The sequence below is a fragment of the Mastigoproctus giganteus genome, chromosome 5, assembly GCF_048544385.1.
Source record: "Mastigoproctus giganteus isolate SK-2022 chromosome 5, ASM4854438v1, whole genome shotgun sequence".
NCBI classification, from domain to species: domain Eukaryota; kingdom Metazoa; phylum Arthropoda; class Arachnida; order Uropygi; family Thelyphonidae; genus Mastigoproctus; species Mastigoproctus giganteus.
In genome coordinates, this window is record NC_143579.1 from 232,325,995 (window position 1) to 232,342,662 (window position 16,668).

A 16,668-nucleotide genomic window follows, 5' to 3' on the forward strand; every position below is an offset into this window, starting at 1 on the left:
CTGGACCTCTGCTCTGGAAATCATAGATGGTTTTTTCCATTCTCGCCTACATTAATACAAATGGTAATGTTGAACATGTGTTGAGAGTCATTTACTGCCCAATATTGCTTATTGTCACAAAGGATTGGCTGTTCCTAAATTTGTGTAGTGTGGATTGCCACATCTTTACAGCTGTCTATATTGCTTCATATTTGCATGTTCACTTGCTAGGCATATTATTTTTAGACTTTGCATATGTGGGATATGCTCAGTACTGACAGTTGTGCTGTCATGAAGATGCAAGTAGAAGATTTGATTGTAACTGAACAACAGGACTTTGCTGAAATTCAATACATATGATTTGATTTGAATATCAATCCCATCCAGTAGCATATTTAGATCAGTTAGGCCCCTAAGGTGTTAATGTATTTTGGGACCCTGCTGCTACAAAATTTTGTGCACTGAATAGTATATTTCAGTGTTTTGGGAGTTTCTAGGTATGCAGCTAAGTGTACACACACACACTACTGGTACCATCAGCATATTTTTACACTCCCAAGTAGCAGTCTTAGTTATCACTGGTACAATGCTTGCAAAAGACCTTGGGGACTAACCTCAGCTATGTCTAATAGTTACACTTTGGTCTCAAAGCAAATATCATGTACCAGATCAATGTTTGCTAGAGTTGAGAAAGTTGGTCATCCAGTTCTTGTATTGTCATTGGTGCATTTCTTTCTTGCTTAACTTTGTAACCTAGTTCGATAATACTTAAGAGCAGTGGTTCTGAAGCTTTTATAGTGGGGACACCATAATAATTAACAATATTCATTGTGCCCCTAAAGAGTGGTTATTGATCGGAATAGAGTTTTGTTTAATCCTGTGGTGCTCTTTGAAGAGGTGTGAAACAACTTAATGTGCTGCCAAAACTAGTTGATATTCACTTCTTTTGAATAAGAAACATTGTTCACTTTATATCTTTATGAATTTCTTTGGTTATTAATTATTTATTGCACAGATTTTGACAGTTTGGAATGTAAATCTATTCCACCCCCCAAAGTGCTTCAATTTTTCTAACGAAAATAAATTTTTTCCCTTAATGTGGCAAAGATATTAATAAAAAGACTATATGGGATGAGCCAAAAGTTTGGATACACTTTTGTTTTAACTTCTTTTGAAACATAATAATAAAAAAACTAAACTTTTATTAATTAATTAAACAAAAAAATTATGGCCATATAGAAAGCTTCATCAATTAGGCTCAATGTAATAAAGTATTCTTTTTGGCACATTTTTTTTAAACATAACATATTAGTTTTGGAAAACTCTTCAGTTGTCACTTTTTTACATTCCCATTGGGCAGGTTTCTCTGGAATGAGAACTTTTCCCCAAAATGAATGGATCAAGTTAAACATTTTTCCTTTGTGCTTTCTTGGTCAGACTAAATTTTTTAGTTTGATGTAGTGAATCTGCTCTCCGTGTTATTATTGCTTATAGTGAACATTATTTTATGTTCATTAAAAATTTTTGATATGTTTGTTTTTATGCAATTTAAAAAAAATACCTTGCTATAGAGTTTCCATATACAGTAAATCATTTCAAAAATAACCCTGTAGGAAAAAACAAAACAAGAATACCATCATATTGCTCACTGGCATCAATGGTGGCATAACTCAAAAATCTTAATTCTGAGGTAATCAATGAGGAAAATTTGGCTTTTGAAATTAGTTTGTTTAAAATTGAAGATATTATGTGATTGTTGAAATATATTGTGATTCATCTCAACATACTTAATGTGCTCAAAATTAGGTACTCAAAATTAGGCTGGTTTGATCAACATTCCCTTATTTTGGGTAACCAGAATACCCAAAATTTGTGATTTGAATGTCCTAAAGATGGAAGGTGATTAGGATGAAGAACAGAAAAAAAATGTTAAAAAAAAGCTTTATTTATATTCATAAACTCAGTAACATGTATGAACTACATTTTAATCTTTGATAACATAATTGCGGTAAAGCATAAATAAGAACAAGAAGTTAATACATAATTATTGGTGTACAAACAAACAAAATGGAAGAATTTAAGTCATTTTTAGAAAAATTTATTCCTTCCATAAATTAACTTTTAGACTACTGTAAACCCTCATTAATCCGGACAGCTCTAAAAAAAATTTAAGTGTAAAAATCAAATGACGATCGGGCTCAAAGGTCAATATGTATTGTGTCGGAGGTCATCACGGCCCAATGCACAAACTCGCACTGCACAAACAACCTGGTTCCCGGTTGCAGTTCATACAGTTATGCGTTGCTATCTTTTGTCGTTTGTGCTGTGCAGTTAAACAATGTCTTTAAGTAAGCCTAGTGTAGGACAGAAGCGTAAGCATAAAATGCTTTCTCTTCACAATAAACTATCGGTGATAGAAAAACTTGAAAAGGGGCTTCATTGTCCCACATCTGTCTTGAGTACGGCATTCCAAAACAAACCGTGTCGGACATTAAAAAGAAAAAAAAAGTGAAATTTGTAATTTTGTTCTCAAGTTTAACGTGGAGAAAGAAAAGTAAAGTTAAATGAACGCGGATGCCTACTGATAAAGCACTAGATGATGCTGTGTACAAATGGTTTTCCCAACTTCGTTCGTCTGGTTTGGCCGTGTGAGGAATAGAAATTCAAGCTGCGGCGGAGAGACTGGCTAAACAGTTAGGAATTGAACAATTTAAAGCGAGCTCATGTTGGCTTTTTAGATTTAGAAGACGGCATACATTTCAAACAAGAAATTCTTAGTGCTGATTTTGAAGCTGTTGAGCTTCTCAGGAAACAACTCAATGATTTTGTTCAAAAGGAGGGTTATCAATTAAACCAAGTGTACAACTTTGTTACACACTAGACATTACAAAGCATATTTCATATAATTTGGACTTTCATTAAAACGGACACCTCTTAGCCCCTTTTAGTCCGGTTTAATGAGAGTTTACTGTATTATAAAAGCCGGCATGACATTGGAAATTGTGTTATTGTTCAACAAGCAGTGGAGCTCACTGTGCATCTTTTTCGAAATCAGAATGGAACTCTTGTAACCTTTTTTCAATTCAAAATCTACAATTGTGTCCAAAGGTTTTCTTGTTTTACTAGCTTTAACATTAACTGATTTATAATCATCCTGTTTGTGTGTTTTTTATAAAATAGAGTCCAAATTTTACTTTAAAGCTAGCACTTCATTGGTTTTTTCATTAAATTTCATTACAAGTGTGTTGTGCGAAATCTTTCGGATGGGACGAATACAGGACCAGACTTTAGCAATCTTTTAATATTTTTCTATAATAACGAGTTGCACACTCATTTTGTGTATGACCTACAACAAGAAATTTGCATTGCATTACACTCCAATACTGGCACAACTCAAAAAGGATCACTATTGCACACAGACCGCACTCCATTCAGTCCCAAGGTTGGGGCACACTGAAGTGCCACTGTTCTCGATGCAGTAAAAACTCAGATGGCATAACGATACTTGTATCACCTAGTGAGATAATATTGATCTCACTTTTTACTTATTGCATAAATGTAGTCTACAATCCCAACCTCATCAGTTGTATTAACTCAAAAATTAAGAATTTTGAGTTGTGCCACTATTTTTTAGTGGCACAACTCAAAAAAAAAGTGAGTGATATGATCACTCATTGGTACCTGTGATGACTTTTCTTTTAGGAATTTGTGGGGACAGAGGGAAAAAAAAGGTCCAACAATCCCTCTAAGAGCAAATTGTAATCCAAACAACATTTGAAGTGTTTATTTGAAGTAGCTTGGATATTGAGCTTCTCATCGACCCAGTAAACACAATTTCTTTCTTTCAATTTCTTCAAGATCTTGAATTGCCTCGTATTGACCATAAGATTTCATTTTGAAAATTTTCATTATTTTTGTGCTTGCAGAGAAGCTTTTTAATTGCAAACTAAATTCTGTCTGATTATCTTCCTTGTTTGTGATACTATAGGGTATTTTTAGGTATTTATAGGTTTTTTTTAGGGTATTTTTGGCTCTCTTGTAAAGCCTTCCAGCAAATTTTTGGGTATTCAATCCAGAACTTGATTAATATATTGGGCATTATCTTATACTTTTTGTCTCCTCAAAACACCTGATTATTTCATATTGCATGTTTGTAGTGTGTTAGGAAGTCAGAATCCTTTGGCCGTTCTCTTTAGGCAATCATTAGTCACATTTGAATTGAATTGTACATGTTAGGCATAGCCCCCTTCTGTTCAGAGCTTTGAGCAAACTGCATTTTCTGCTTAGTGTATGCAACACCAAAGCAACTCTTAGCAAAGTACCTCCATAATATGAAATCAATGCAATAAGTAGCAAACCTGATTTGCTAAAAGCTATGTATACAGAAAGAGGCTATGCCTGAGAAATAATGACTTTTATATTTTGAGACTTTGCGATTGGCTTAATTAAAAATGAATGTAATGAAGTTTTACTACAAGAATTCTTTCTTGAGTGATTTCATGATTCATACAAAATTAATTCTTGCAAAAAAAAAAAAAAAAAAAGTTTTCTTAATATAATATATTAAGTTGTCTGTATCCTGACATTTGGCTTTCCCTTTACAGCAGACAGGAAGTTGTTATCTTAACATTTCTGCTAATCTTAAATTGGCCACATAGACCACAAGATTCATTGTCCAAATTTTCATTATTTTTATGCTTGTCTATCAGGCTATTACCTTATCTATCAACCCTTATGTAGATGCATATGCCTGATTTAGTAATACTTACAAGCACTGTATCATTTGCTTTGTTTGATTATTATACCTTTTGTTTATGAATATTTTCTGCCATCATCCTGAAGAAAGAAATTAACAATAAAGGTGAAATAATAGAACTGGAAGACGCCATGATGATGATATGTCTTTTATGATGTCAGTTAAACCTCAAAAGCAATTTTAAATCCAATATGTAGTAATAAATCCAATTTGATCCCAGTGCTTTTCAGACTTCTTTTTTTCTTTTTTTTTTGCGAATCTGAATTTTCCAGTGAATCTTAATATCTTTAAAAACAGTAATAGTGCAAATTAAATAAAAATCTGTGAAGAAAAAATTAAATTAATGAAACACTTGCAGAACCCCTGAGTTTCATAATAGCACACTTGGAAAACCACTGCTCTAGACAGATTTTAATACAAAATCAAAAATTTGGTTATTTCTTCATTTGTATTAAAATTTGTTAATATATCTCGTTCTGGCTTTTTTATTTATTTTTTTAATTTCCTTCCTGTATATCCTGTCCCATTTTAACCAACTCTTTTATGCACGGGTTTCTCCAACACGTGTGGACTCCCTGTGAGGGAAGGCCCTGGGGAGTGAGCTTCTTCATGGAGCTTTGAAGTTTTGTAACTATGAAAAACCTTTTACATAAAAATGTAAAAAAAAAAAAAAAAAAAAAAACTTTTTTTGTTGTTTGAAGCAGCAATCTCCTTGACATTTATTTAATGTCATGTGACTTGATTTCATCATCGTCTGGATCTGAATTCCAGACAGTTTTTTAAATATAGACTTTTGTAAAATTTGACAAAAATGGCTAACAAGTATAACTGTATATGCTGTTAGTTTGAAATACATGAGGTAGCTGCATATACTTTAAAAAATTTCAAGTACATGCAGATCATCCATGTCTTTTCTGCATTTCTGTCAACGATCCTACCACCACCTTAATGTCTAATTACCCACATTATTGTCACTCCAAGAGTGCTTGCACGAGTAGACTTGAAAATTGCTAGAAGTAGAGTGCATACTTCATTTTCAAGCCCCATTACAGTGGCATTGAATGAAAGGTCCTATTCCAAGTTAAAAATTATTTAAGGTCGTCCATTTCCCAACTTCACTACCAATTATTTCCATCTAAAATGACGTAGCAAAAAAAATTGGTTATGACAACATCATTAATGACTTTGCAGTCAAATAAGGCCGCCATAGACTAGGGGGTCAGGCATGCGGGTGCATAAGTACACGTGCCTTGAGTAACCTGGGTTCCATCCTGTGACTGCTGAATACAGTGCTGTTTCTTGTATTCTGTCTATCTTGTGAACTCCTCTGACCATTTGGTTGTCCCAGAGTATAAACAGAAAATTTATTTATTATTATTTTTTTAAATGTGTAATATTATTGGTTCCTTTTATTTATTCATGTTCCTATTTTTATGAGATGACTGCAGTTGTTAAACAATATTGTTGATTAATGTATTAATTCATAAATATTATTCATATTTAAAATTTTTGTTCAGTATAATATAAAATTATTTCTTAGTTACTGTAAAATTTGAAAAAATAAAAAAAAATCATTATTACATAAACACCCCGTATAAGTTTTGCACAGGAATATAGTGGCCCTGTTTGAATGCATACTCATGAAAAGTTAAAGCACAAACAAAGATTGTAATATCATCTCTTTAATTAAAATTTTCACTGAACCTCAGCAAGATCTTATGGTACCTTCAGGTTCAGATAAGTTATTTAAAGGTATATTTGAGGTTACACAGATTATCAGATAGAAAATGAGAAGATAAACTTCCTAATTATATCACACTATGTGTGATATAATTAGGAAGTTTATTATGTTGTTTTTAGATCGAAAGTAATATAATTTATGTTAAATTAAGTTTGATAATTGAGAGCTATTAAGTGCTCGATAATTCCTATATTCTATTATATTCTAAATCAACAAGGATTACCTTTATTTTAAATATAGGAAGCTTCTTTTCCAACTCGCTAATAATTCTTGAGGATGGCGATATCAATTTTGTGAACCCGGTGGGACACTTCCCCACTGTCAGAACCATAGTGTTCAAACCGTGCGGTCTCAACAATGAGCACTCAAGACTGCTGTCTTGAAACACCATACCTCTGGCAGCATGGAAGTCATTACTTGGATTGGCATAAAATTAGATTTTTGAGGTCTAAACTGTTTAATAAATATATATTTATTTAAACCCCTGGCTTTTAGCCGTGAAGGGTATTGTGTATGGCATGTGCGTTTGTATGCAATAAAGAGTTCTTCTGTATGGACCGATTATTTCTTTTGGTCCTGTAGCTGGACTTTAGAGTTAAATTTAGGGGTCTTATAAAATTGGATGGGGGGGAGATGTAGAGGACAAATCCTCCGACTCAAGGAATGTAGAGAACAAATCCTCCCCCCATCCAATTTTATTAGACCCCTTTAACTCTAAAGTCCAGCTACAGGACCAAAAGAAATAATCGGTCCATATATATTTATTAAACAGTTTAGACCTCAAAAATCTAATTTTATGCCAATCCAAGTAATGATTTCCATGCTGCCAGAGGTATGGTGTTGCAAGACAGCAGTCTTGAGCACTCATTGTTGAGACCGCACGGTTTGAACACTACTGTTCTGACAGTGGGGAAGATGTCCCACCGGGTTCACAAAATTGATATCACCATCCTCAAGAATTATTAGCGAGTTGGAAAAGAAGCTTCCTATATCTAAAATAAAGGTAATCCTGTTGATTTATAAATTAAGTGAAACCAGTGTTTCAAAGGCCACCTTTCTTCCTCCTTATTGACTAGGATATCTAATATAGGCTTATAAAAAGAGATAATCACCACCAAGGACAAAGCTGGATATTTCTACTGAACTTTTGGGTTCCGAGAAACTGCCTTTGAAAACTTATGATTTAATCTGTGTGGTCTTATTATAATTAATATAAACAAATTCTTATATTTTGGTTGATTTTGCTGAATTTCTCGTTATTTCATGTTGCTTCTGCCACACGAAAAAAAAAATATATATATATATTTTTTTTCATTCGGCATTTTTGAAAATAAGTGTTTCCAATGAAATCCATACACTTTTCTGCATTTGATTTCAGGGAGATCTTTGCTTCCACTGACACACACTGCCAGGGCATCTATTTCAAAGCTTACTGGTTTTTCCATTAGCAAATAGGTGATCTCTATTTGCAGATATATGCAAAATGATAAATAACCTATTTTGTTTAAGTTGAACAGCCAAGTGGAATACTGAAGAAAACTTAAACATAATTGTTGTGGCTTTTTTAATCCCTAGAATTAGATATTTCAACTACTGAATTGGAATATACCCTTGCAATCCAATAGTATACTACTAGGGAAAAGGTATTTGTGGCCCAGTTCTAGGGATTAGTTATATATAGCAGTCATGTTTTTAAATAGAAGTTTTTCTTTCATACACTGTTTGGCTGTTGTTCACTTAGACAGAATTAGTAAATTAATAAGAGGAGTTTACCTCAATATAGTACGTGGAACACTTCCGTATGATACCCTCCAGAAATAAAAACGAAAAAATCGACAACTTACCGGTACATTAAAGTAAATTATAAATGTAATTAAAGTAAAATATAAATAATTAAATAATCAATTTAACACAATTCAAAATCAATTCAAAACAATTAAAATTCAAATTAACGCAATTAAAAGAATCTAACGAAAATATTCAAAACGATTTTATTCTGAACTTAGACAGAATATATTATTCACATTTTGGCATATGTATATAATAATAGAGACTGCCCACTAGTCAATAAAAAGGCAGTAAGTTTGAAAAAGTTCTCTTGTTTGTGTTTTCAATTTTTAATGTATGGTGTTTTTTTTTTTACGCATTATTTTCAATGAAATAATTTTATAAATTTTTCTGAAGATTTAAATATTTTTAAACTTAAAATGTAAACATGGAACTATTATATTCTTTTATTTTTAAGTATAACAAGTGTGCAGAAAGTAAATTTATAAATAAGTAAATGTGTAAATAAGTAAATAAGTGTGCAAATAAGTAAATTTATTTAATTGACAAAATTAATAATAACCAAAAAAATAAATCATTTTTTTATTAAAGAATTTTTATATAAAATTGTTTAGCTGTTATTTATCTTGCAGTTGATGTTTTTAGTCAGTGTTTAAGTATGTATTTGAGAATAATAAGAAATAATCAAGTGAATATGGTAATAAAAGAAGTTAGAAGTTATTTTTAAACTTAAAATGTAAACATGGAACTATTATATTCTTTTATTTTTAAGTATAACAAGTGTGCAGAAAGTAAATTTATAAATAAGTAAATAAGTGTGCAAATAAGTAAATTTATTTAATTGACAAAATTAATAATAACCAAAAAAATAAATCATTTTACACAATAATTAAAAAATAAAACAAATAGTATCCTATTTTTAGTGAGAAATGTATTTGTTTATTATATGAGCAGAAAATTGCATGTTCAGCACAAAGCATATGGCAAATAATTTACTTTACTTCAAATGGTTTTGAAATTGAACATCTCAATTTCAAAACCATTTGAAGTAAAGTATTGCAGATGTATCTTTAGGAAGGCAGACAGAAAGAACTGCTAACTTTCAGATAGTGATTAACATGCAATAGATATTTTTAAGGTGGGCCTGTTAGACTCAGCATCACCATCACCAGGTTAAACTGACAGCACTTCCCTTCAGTGAAATATCTATTGCATGTTAATTGCTAGTTCAAGATCAGTGGCTGTTACTCTGTCTACTTCCTAATCGAACACTGCAGACTCCCTTTTAGTTTTGGAAGTGACCCATTGTTTATTGGGAATATCACATGAAAAGGATCTGCAGGCCCTTCACCACCCTCTGTGCTGCTGCTTCTCCCCTTTGTATAAACAATTACACTTCTTGTTGGATACTATTTGAATTTTTATATAAAATTGTTTAGCTGTTATTTATCTTGCAGTTGATGTTTTTAATCAGTGTTTAAGTATGTGTTTGAGAATAATAAGAAATAATCAAGTGAATATGGTAATAAAAGAAGTTAGATACCTAAAAAAAAAAAAAAAAAAGTAACTATATATATATATATCAGACACTAACACACAATCTAATAATAGTCTAAGTGAAAATGTTGGTGTACATATGTAATGTGGAATTTTCACGAGCATAATAATTTCCAACTTAAATGGAAGAGCATATTTTTTTAACTAGAATAATTTTTTGTTGAGAATAAAGATTTTAAAAATTTTTCATTTAAGAAATTACATCTAGGAAGTATTATAATTCATTAATAAAGAGTGGAGCATTGGTATGCTCCAAGCAGAAAAGAAAAGAAATAAAAGTTAGGTCCATCACTGCTTATGGGTTAATTGCATATAAACTGACAATTCAGTATGTATATGGGCATGCTGAAAAAATGTGATTACTTATGTGATAATGTATTTGTGTCTTCAGTTCTGCTGAACCATGATAAGAAGTACTGTATGTCTGAATCCCTTGTGGATTAACTTTGTGAACTATGAAAACACTTAAAACAACATGTAGCATCTTCTTTGAAAGTTCTTAACATTTTGTAACATTTGGGCTCAATTCTATAATAGCACTTTAACCTTTTTTCTAAATGCAGAGGTATGGTAAACATTTCGTTTTATGTTAACCTGAATGTCTGACTGTATTAAAACACCTAAGTCTCTTTCCTCATTTATGCCCACACACAATATATACAATTTTCAGTGAATTAATTTTTATGAAAATTTTTAACTAGAAACATGGAATCCTTAGATTCTTCTATTTTGAAATTCATAAAACCTGTAAATGTGCAAAAATTCAAACTAACATAGCACTGAACCTTGAGGGACCTTGCTTGTAACCCTTTTCCACTCAGAAGAATGAGGTTTTATAATAACCCTCTGCCTTCTATCCTATACCATCCCTTGGTGTACTTTAGTATCTTTCCTTGAATCCAAATAGACTCCAGTGTGTATAATGACCTACCATGTGGAATAGTTTCAAATTATTGCTAAAGTTCAAGTATATTATGCCAAATCTGTTTCTTGCATCAAACTCCCGTGGATCACATTGTAGTAATTTTTTTTTTTTAGGTTGGTCAAATAAGATTTTTTTTTTCTTTTCAAATCTGTGTCATGGCCCATTTAGGATGTACTTCTTGAAGTGATCCTGGTTTGGCTATTCCTTTGCAGCTTGTTATTCTCTGTCTTGTGTAACATCATTGTCACACATCTGACAGTATCTGGGTATATTAGCACAGTATCCCTCACTACAATCTACCCATCTCACCAGTGACATTTGCTGCATTTCATTTTGCCATTCCTGATGAACAGAAGTCTTGTATAATTTACACATTTCTTCATGTTTTTCATAAGAGTAAACTCCTTACCATTCTTGGCTAATGCTTTCTCATACTCAGAATTTGCTTGCTTAATCCTGTCTGTGATCTTGTTACAAATCAACTTATTATACAAATCCGATCTGTCCATCACTTATATCGTTCCATGGTGCCATATTTTGTTCTATCAAGCTTGCTAAATCCCCTTTCATCCATCTTGGCATCCCCCTTTTGTGATGTTCTCTTTAATGGAATGAATGCACTAGTGGTCGCTTCTATGAAAATTGTCTTGGAAGTACCTATAGTTCTTCTGTACAACCTCTCTCTCTCTTGCATATAGTGACTCATATCTTACTCATTGCTGTCATAAAGTCTGTAGCATACCCCCACTCACAGCCTTCCTTTATCACTAAGTATCTCATACCATATGCTCTCTTGAAATTGTTCTGAATTATGGTATGATTTTACCATATTCAGGTTGCTTATTATCAGAGGCACAACCCATTTCTCTTTCTTATGCGTATTGCCTCTTGCAGAATGTAATTCATTCGCCTTTATATCTGGGTGATGACAACTATTATATAAACAAGTTGTGATCTATTCACAAGTTGTGAAGTATCTTGTTTAATCCTATTATATTAGAATCTGTATGCCCAAACCAGTAACAAAAATTCATCCATTTTGTTGATAATACTCCTAACATATCTACATAAACAACTTATGCTTTTTATTTTCTTTTTATTCACTTCCTTGATACATTTCTTATAATTATTAAAGCATGTTGCATCATCACTAGCCTGTTGTACCCTGCCTCCATCATATCTTTAATGGGTAATCATCCATGGCCCTGTGAAACTACAGTTCACTGTTGGCATTTGGAAGCTTCTCATTTGAACTATCAAGAACAATGCAAGTGAGACCTTGACCATACCGCTTACCTTACATACCTAATTCTCCCCCACCCCCAAGCAGTTTCTCTAAACATTAACATCAAAGAAAGTTTTGATTTGTTGAGTTAGAGAGAGGTGCAGACAGCAAATGAATTTGCAAATCCAAGTTTCAATTCTCCAAATATACTGAACCCCAATTTTTCATTTGAAGATTGTCATATATTTGGTTATATGTTTGTCTCTTAGTACAGAATTAATTTTTGGCTAGATATCGTTTTAGTAATTAACAGAAAACAAATTTAAAAATTGTATCTTGGTGTACTTCTAAATTCCAAAATTTGTGCACAAGCTTATTTTCTCTATTGTATTCGACAGTTTGGAACTATTATTTATCTATTAAAAATTTATTCACAGTATTTTGGGAACTGGCTTTAAGAACCTGTGTGATATGGCTGATTAATAAATTTCTTTAATTTTTATGAATATACTAACAAATGTTTTATGAACACTAACAAATAAATTATGAGATTTTAACTAACAAAGTGAATGCAGATGTAGGTAATTATATAATACAGAATCAGCATGGTCACTAGCAGTCTAGACCAGTGGGGTGCACGAGATAATCCTCAATAAAATCATGAGGGCTATTTTCCACAGTGATATATAATCTAGATATAATACTTTATATCTAGATAATAAAATCTGGATATAATGCATACCATGTAAATTATTTATAAATAAAACAAATAGTATTGCATTACATTTACTACACTTGTTACATTAATGATTTCTTATCATTTTGTACTTTAACTTCAATTTAATTTTGTTTTGTATTTTTTTTATTTGTGATCTTTTAAAATTATATGTAATTTTAGATATGCCTTTCATGTAAATGATTTATAAATTTAAAAAATATATTAAACATTATATATATGTATATATTTTTTTTTCCTCCAGGGTGCGCGCTAGTCCGTTTTAAGTAAAATAAGGGTGCACGGCCAAAAAAGTTTGGAGACCACTGATCTAGGGAATAAGCTTGAAATCCATCATTTGATGATGGATTTCAAGCTTTGGTTATTTACAATATAATTAACATAGCTGTGAATAAATAGGGTTACTTTAAATTATTTAAAGAATCTTATGCTTCTAAGATGTTCACATTTGATTTGTATGAGAATAAATTAGCTTTTTTTTTTTTTTTTTTTTTTGTAATAATTTGGTTGGCTCTAAAAAGTATTTTGAAACTTTATTATTATTAAAAGGTAAGAGTACATTAATTTTGTTGCAGGAGCTTAACATCTTTAATCTAATCTAGCTTTAGATATCAATAACTACATTCTTATTCTTTTTGCTTATCTGTCCAAAGTGATCTAATAGATATTAAGTTATTAGCAGATGAATTATATAATTATGGTATTAGAGGCTCCTTATCAGTTGTGTTAGTTATCCTAATCGTAGAAAAATTGCAGTGAGTTTTTATAATAATTTAAGTAATAAATATCAAGTAAATAGGGGTTATACCTCAAGGTATGCAGTCTGAGCCTGCTTTTTTAATATCTTTTTAAATGATATCTTTAATGTAATAAAATGCAATAGAACCCGGATAAGAAATTCCCGCATAAGAAGTTTTCCCCTGTACTATGTTTGGTTTCTCAAGTCCCATTTCAATTCGATATGTTGTAATTTACTATTTTCCTGCTTAAGAAGTTTCCTGGGTAAAACGTTTTTCCGCATAAAAAGTTCGTGATAAAGAATGCACTGTGTTTTATTATAATGACATTTTCCCACTTAATACGTTTTTTAAATATAGACATTATTTATTTTTAATATTAAACAATATAAACATTTGGTAATCGAACATGTTAGTGCCAAGCATCATTTTAGTTCATAGTAGGCCGACCGGGCTAGCCGGGTGGGTAAAGTGCCTGCCTGGCAACCCAAAGGTCGCGGGTTCGAATCCCGCCTCGGGCTTGGATCAAAGTACTGCAAAAAACCTTGGGAGGTGCACTATGGCCACAGAAGCCGATGCGCCAACAACTACCAAAGAAAAAAAAAAAAAAAAAAAGTTCATAGTAAACCACCGAAGTAGGTGAAATGGCATCATTTTTGATATACATGTACTTTATCTCATATTGTGAATGCCTTCATAAAAAGTTGCCCTGATATTGCACTACCTCCAATAAGCAATGCTTTGCCAGTGGAGGACTAATGTTACTTATTCTCGGCAGATACCAACACCCAGGGTGGGGATATCAACCACTGCAGGTGGTGGGGTAGTGGTATCTGCCGAGAATATGTAGCATTAGTCTTCTCCATTGGCAAAGCGTTGGTTATTGGGGGTAGTGCAATATTAGGGCAACTCTTTGTGAATGCATTCAAAATGTGGAATATTACCTACTTTGGTGGTTTACTACGAACTAAAACGATGCTTGGCACTAACTTGTTCGATTAGTGAATTTTCTGTAGGCTGAGGCTTTCAACGCTAAAACCTCTTTAGTATAAACATTTTGATATAATGGAAGTGGCATATTGATATCTGAATTACCTGGGGATCGTTGCTCTGTCTTATTGTAATTGTGACCTTTTAAGGTATGTTGAAACTCCAAAGGAGCTCATTCTTCCAACTTGGTAATGAGTTTAAAGAACAGAATGTTAAGCAATTAGAAATCCTCAGTTTCAAAATGTTTCCCATACGCAGAGTAAAATATTTTATAAATTCTGAAATAGTACTTAAAAATCATCTTTAACTTATGTATATGTATCTTTTTATTTGCATAGTTAATATTTCATGCCCATAGGTCATTTTCCCTTCTAAGAAGCTTTCCTGCATAAGAAGTTATAAACCTCCAGTCCCTTGGAAAACTTCTTATCCGGGTTCTACTGTATATGCCGATGATATACAGTATAGGAAAAAATATGAATCAAATGATCCATGATCTACTGAAGTGGAACCACGATTACTTGCTTGTGCAAGGTGTGGTCAAGTTATAAGGTCTCTAAATTTATTTCTCACAAAATAATCGAAGTATATGTGTGGGACTGCTTTTAGTCTAACTGCCAGTGCTGAAAACATTCAGAACAGTATACTATGTTTATAATACTTAAAGTGTCATCCTTCACTCATCAAGAAGATAATGCAAAAAGACAAACGTGTCAAGTTATGTGAAGCAGTGCTCACTGGAGATGCTGCAGTGAATGGATCTTTCTTTTCTTCGATTGCCATGATGGATGAGACATGGGTTCCACTCTTCAATCTAGAAATGAAACATCAGTATGCCCAATGGAAGCACACTGATTCATAACTGCCCAAAAAGTCCAGTGTTGCTGCAAGTGCAGACAAAATGGTGATTGATGTTTTATGGGATATTCAGAACTATTTACATTCAGCAAATACATATAAATGTAATAGTGATATAATAGATCTCTTCCCATAACTATCTGGGTATTTGGTTAGACAGTACCTTAAGCTGCTCAAAACATACACAATGTTTCGTCAGTAAGTTAAAATTTAATTTATATTCTATCATATCAGTGAGAAAAACTAATAATAGTGACCCAAAGTGTTGATGCATTTTGCATTGGTCAATTCAGTGATCAGTTATGCAGTCAATATTGGACCAGTGCTAGTAAATCTGATTTGCGTACATTAGAATATTTTCTAACTCCTCTGATTAAAGTAAAGATACCTATCATAACCTGTAAAGAAGAAAGACTGTACTATTAAAATTCTATTTCCTTTGCAGAAACAAAAACTTGGATTTATTTATAAAACATAGACATGCAGTTAATGAAAATGTCAGAAATAGAGTAAATTCCGGTTGTGGGTTGCATAATAGTCTTCTTCCAAGGCTGAATCATCCAATGTTACTAAATAAATACAGTTCTAAACAACTCTGTGATGTTATCAAAGCTAAACTTTAAATATAAATCAAGCCTGTTGACCCCAGAACTGAAATTTTGGTTAATCAAGTATTTAATTTATTATGATTATTATAATAAGAATGTAATTTTGCTCTCCATCTACTTTGGAATGTTTAATACATCTCCCCCCCCCCCCCTTTTTTTTTTTTTTTTTTTTTTTTTTGAGGAGAAAGCACACTAACCTTTTGTTTTATTAGCTTAAATTGTGTAACCAAAACTTGTGATAAGGGGCTAGATTCTTTAATGGGTTTGTATTGTATATTGTTATTTTTATTAGTTATACACTTGGAGTTATCTTCAGAAATTTGCTGAGAAAACATCCAAAAATATCAATTGTTAAACTATGCTGTATGCAATTCGGTATTATTCACTTATCTATCGGTTTATTTTTTGTGATATACGCATGTACAGAATTAATAATTCATTTTAAATGTTTTTGTAGATGGGAATCCGTATGAGGCCATACGGGGCATGTGGGAAGGTGCTTACGTTTCTCAATTTTTGCGACTGTTTCAGAACAAGCTTGGTTTCACTGGCTTAAATACACAGGTATGTTACCTCTAGTTAGTATTTTGTTAACTTATAAGAATATGCTTTTAAAGCATGCAAATCTTTCATGTGTGGATTGTTTTATGCTTGGAATTAACTATTAAATATTTAAGTATAACAATTTAAATTGGAATAATGTTTTCTGATTTAAAATTAAGCCCAGTGACTCACGTCTGGTGAATATGGGTTTGGCAAACCCAGGGT

At 32.1% G+C, this 16,668-nt stretch overlaps 1 protein-coding gene across 1 annotated transcript in view; it reads left to right on the plus strand.

The window, feature by feature from the left end:
• Nucleotides 1-16,668, plus strand: part of lgs (BCL9 domain-containing protein legless) — a 402,368-nt gene that overhangs the window by 18,236 nt on the left and 367,464 nt on the right. The window contains exon 2 of the mRNA XM_090374845.1: nucleotides 16,358-16,464. Coding sequence (XP_090230971.1) covers nucleotides 16,358-16,464 — 107 coding nt within the window. The remainder of the gene's footprint in view (nucleotides 1-16,357; nucleotides 16,465-16,668) is intronic.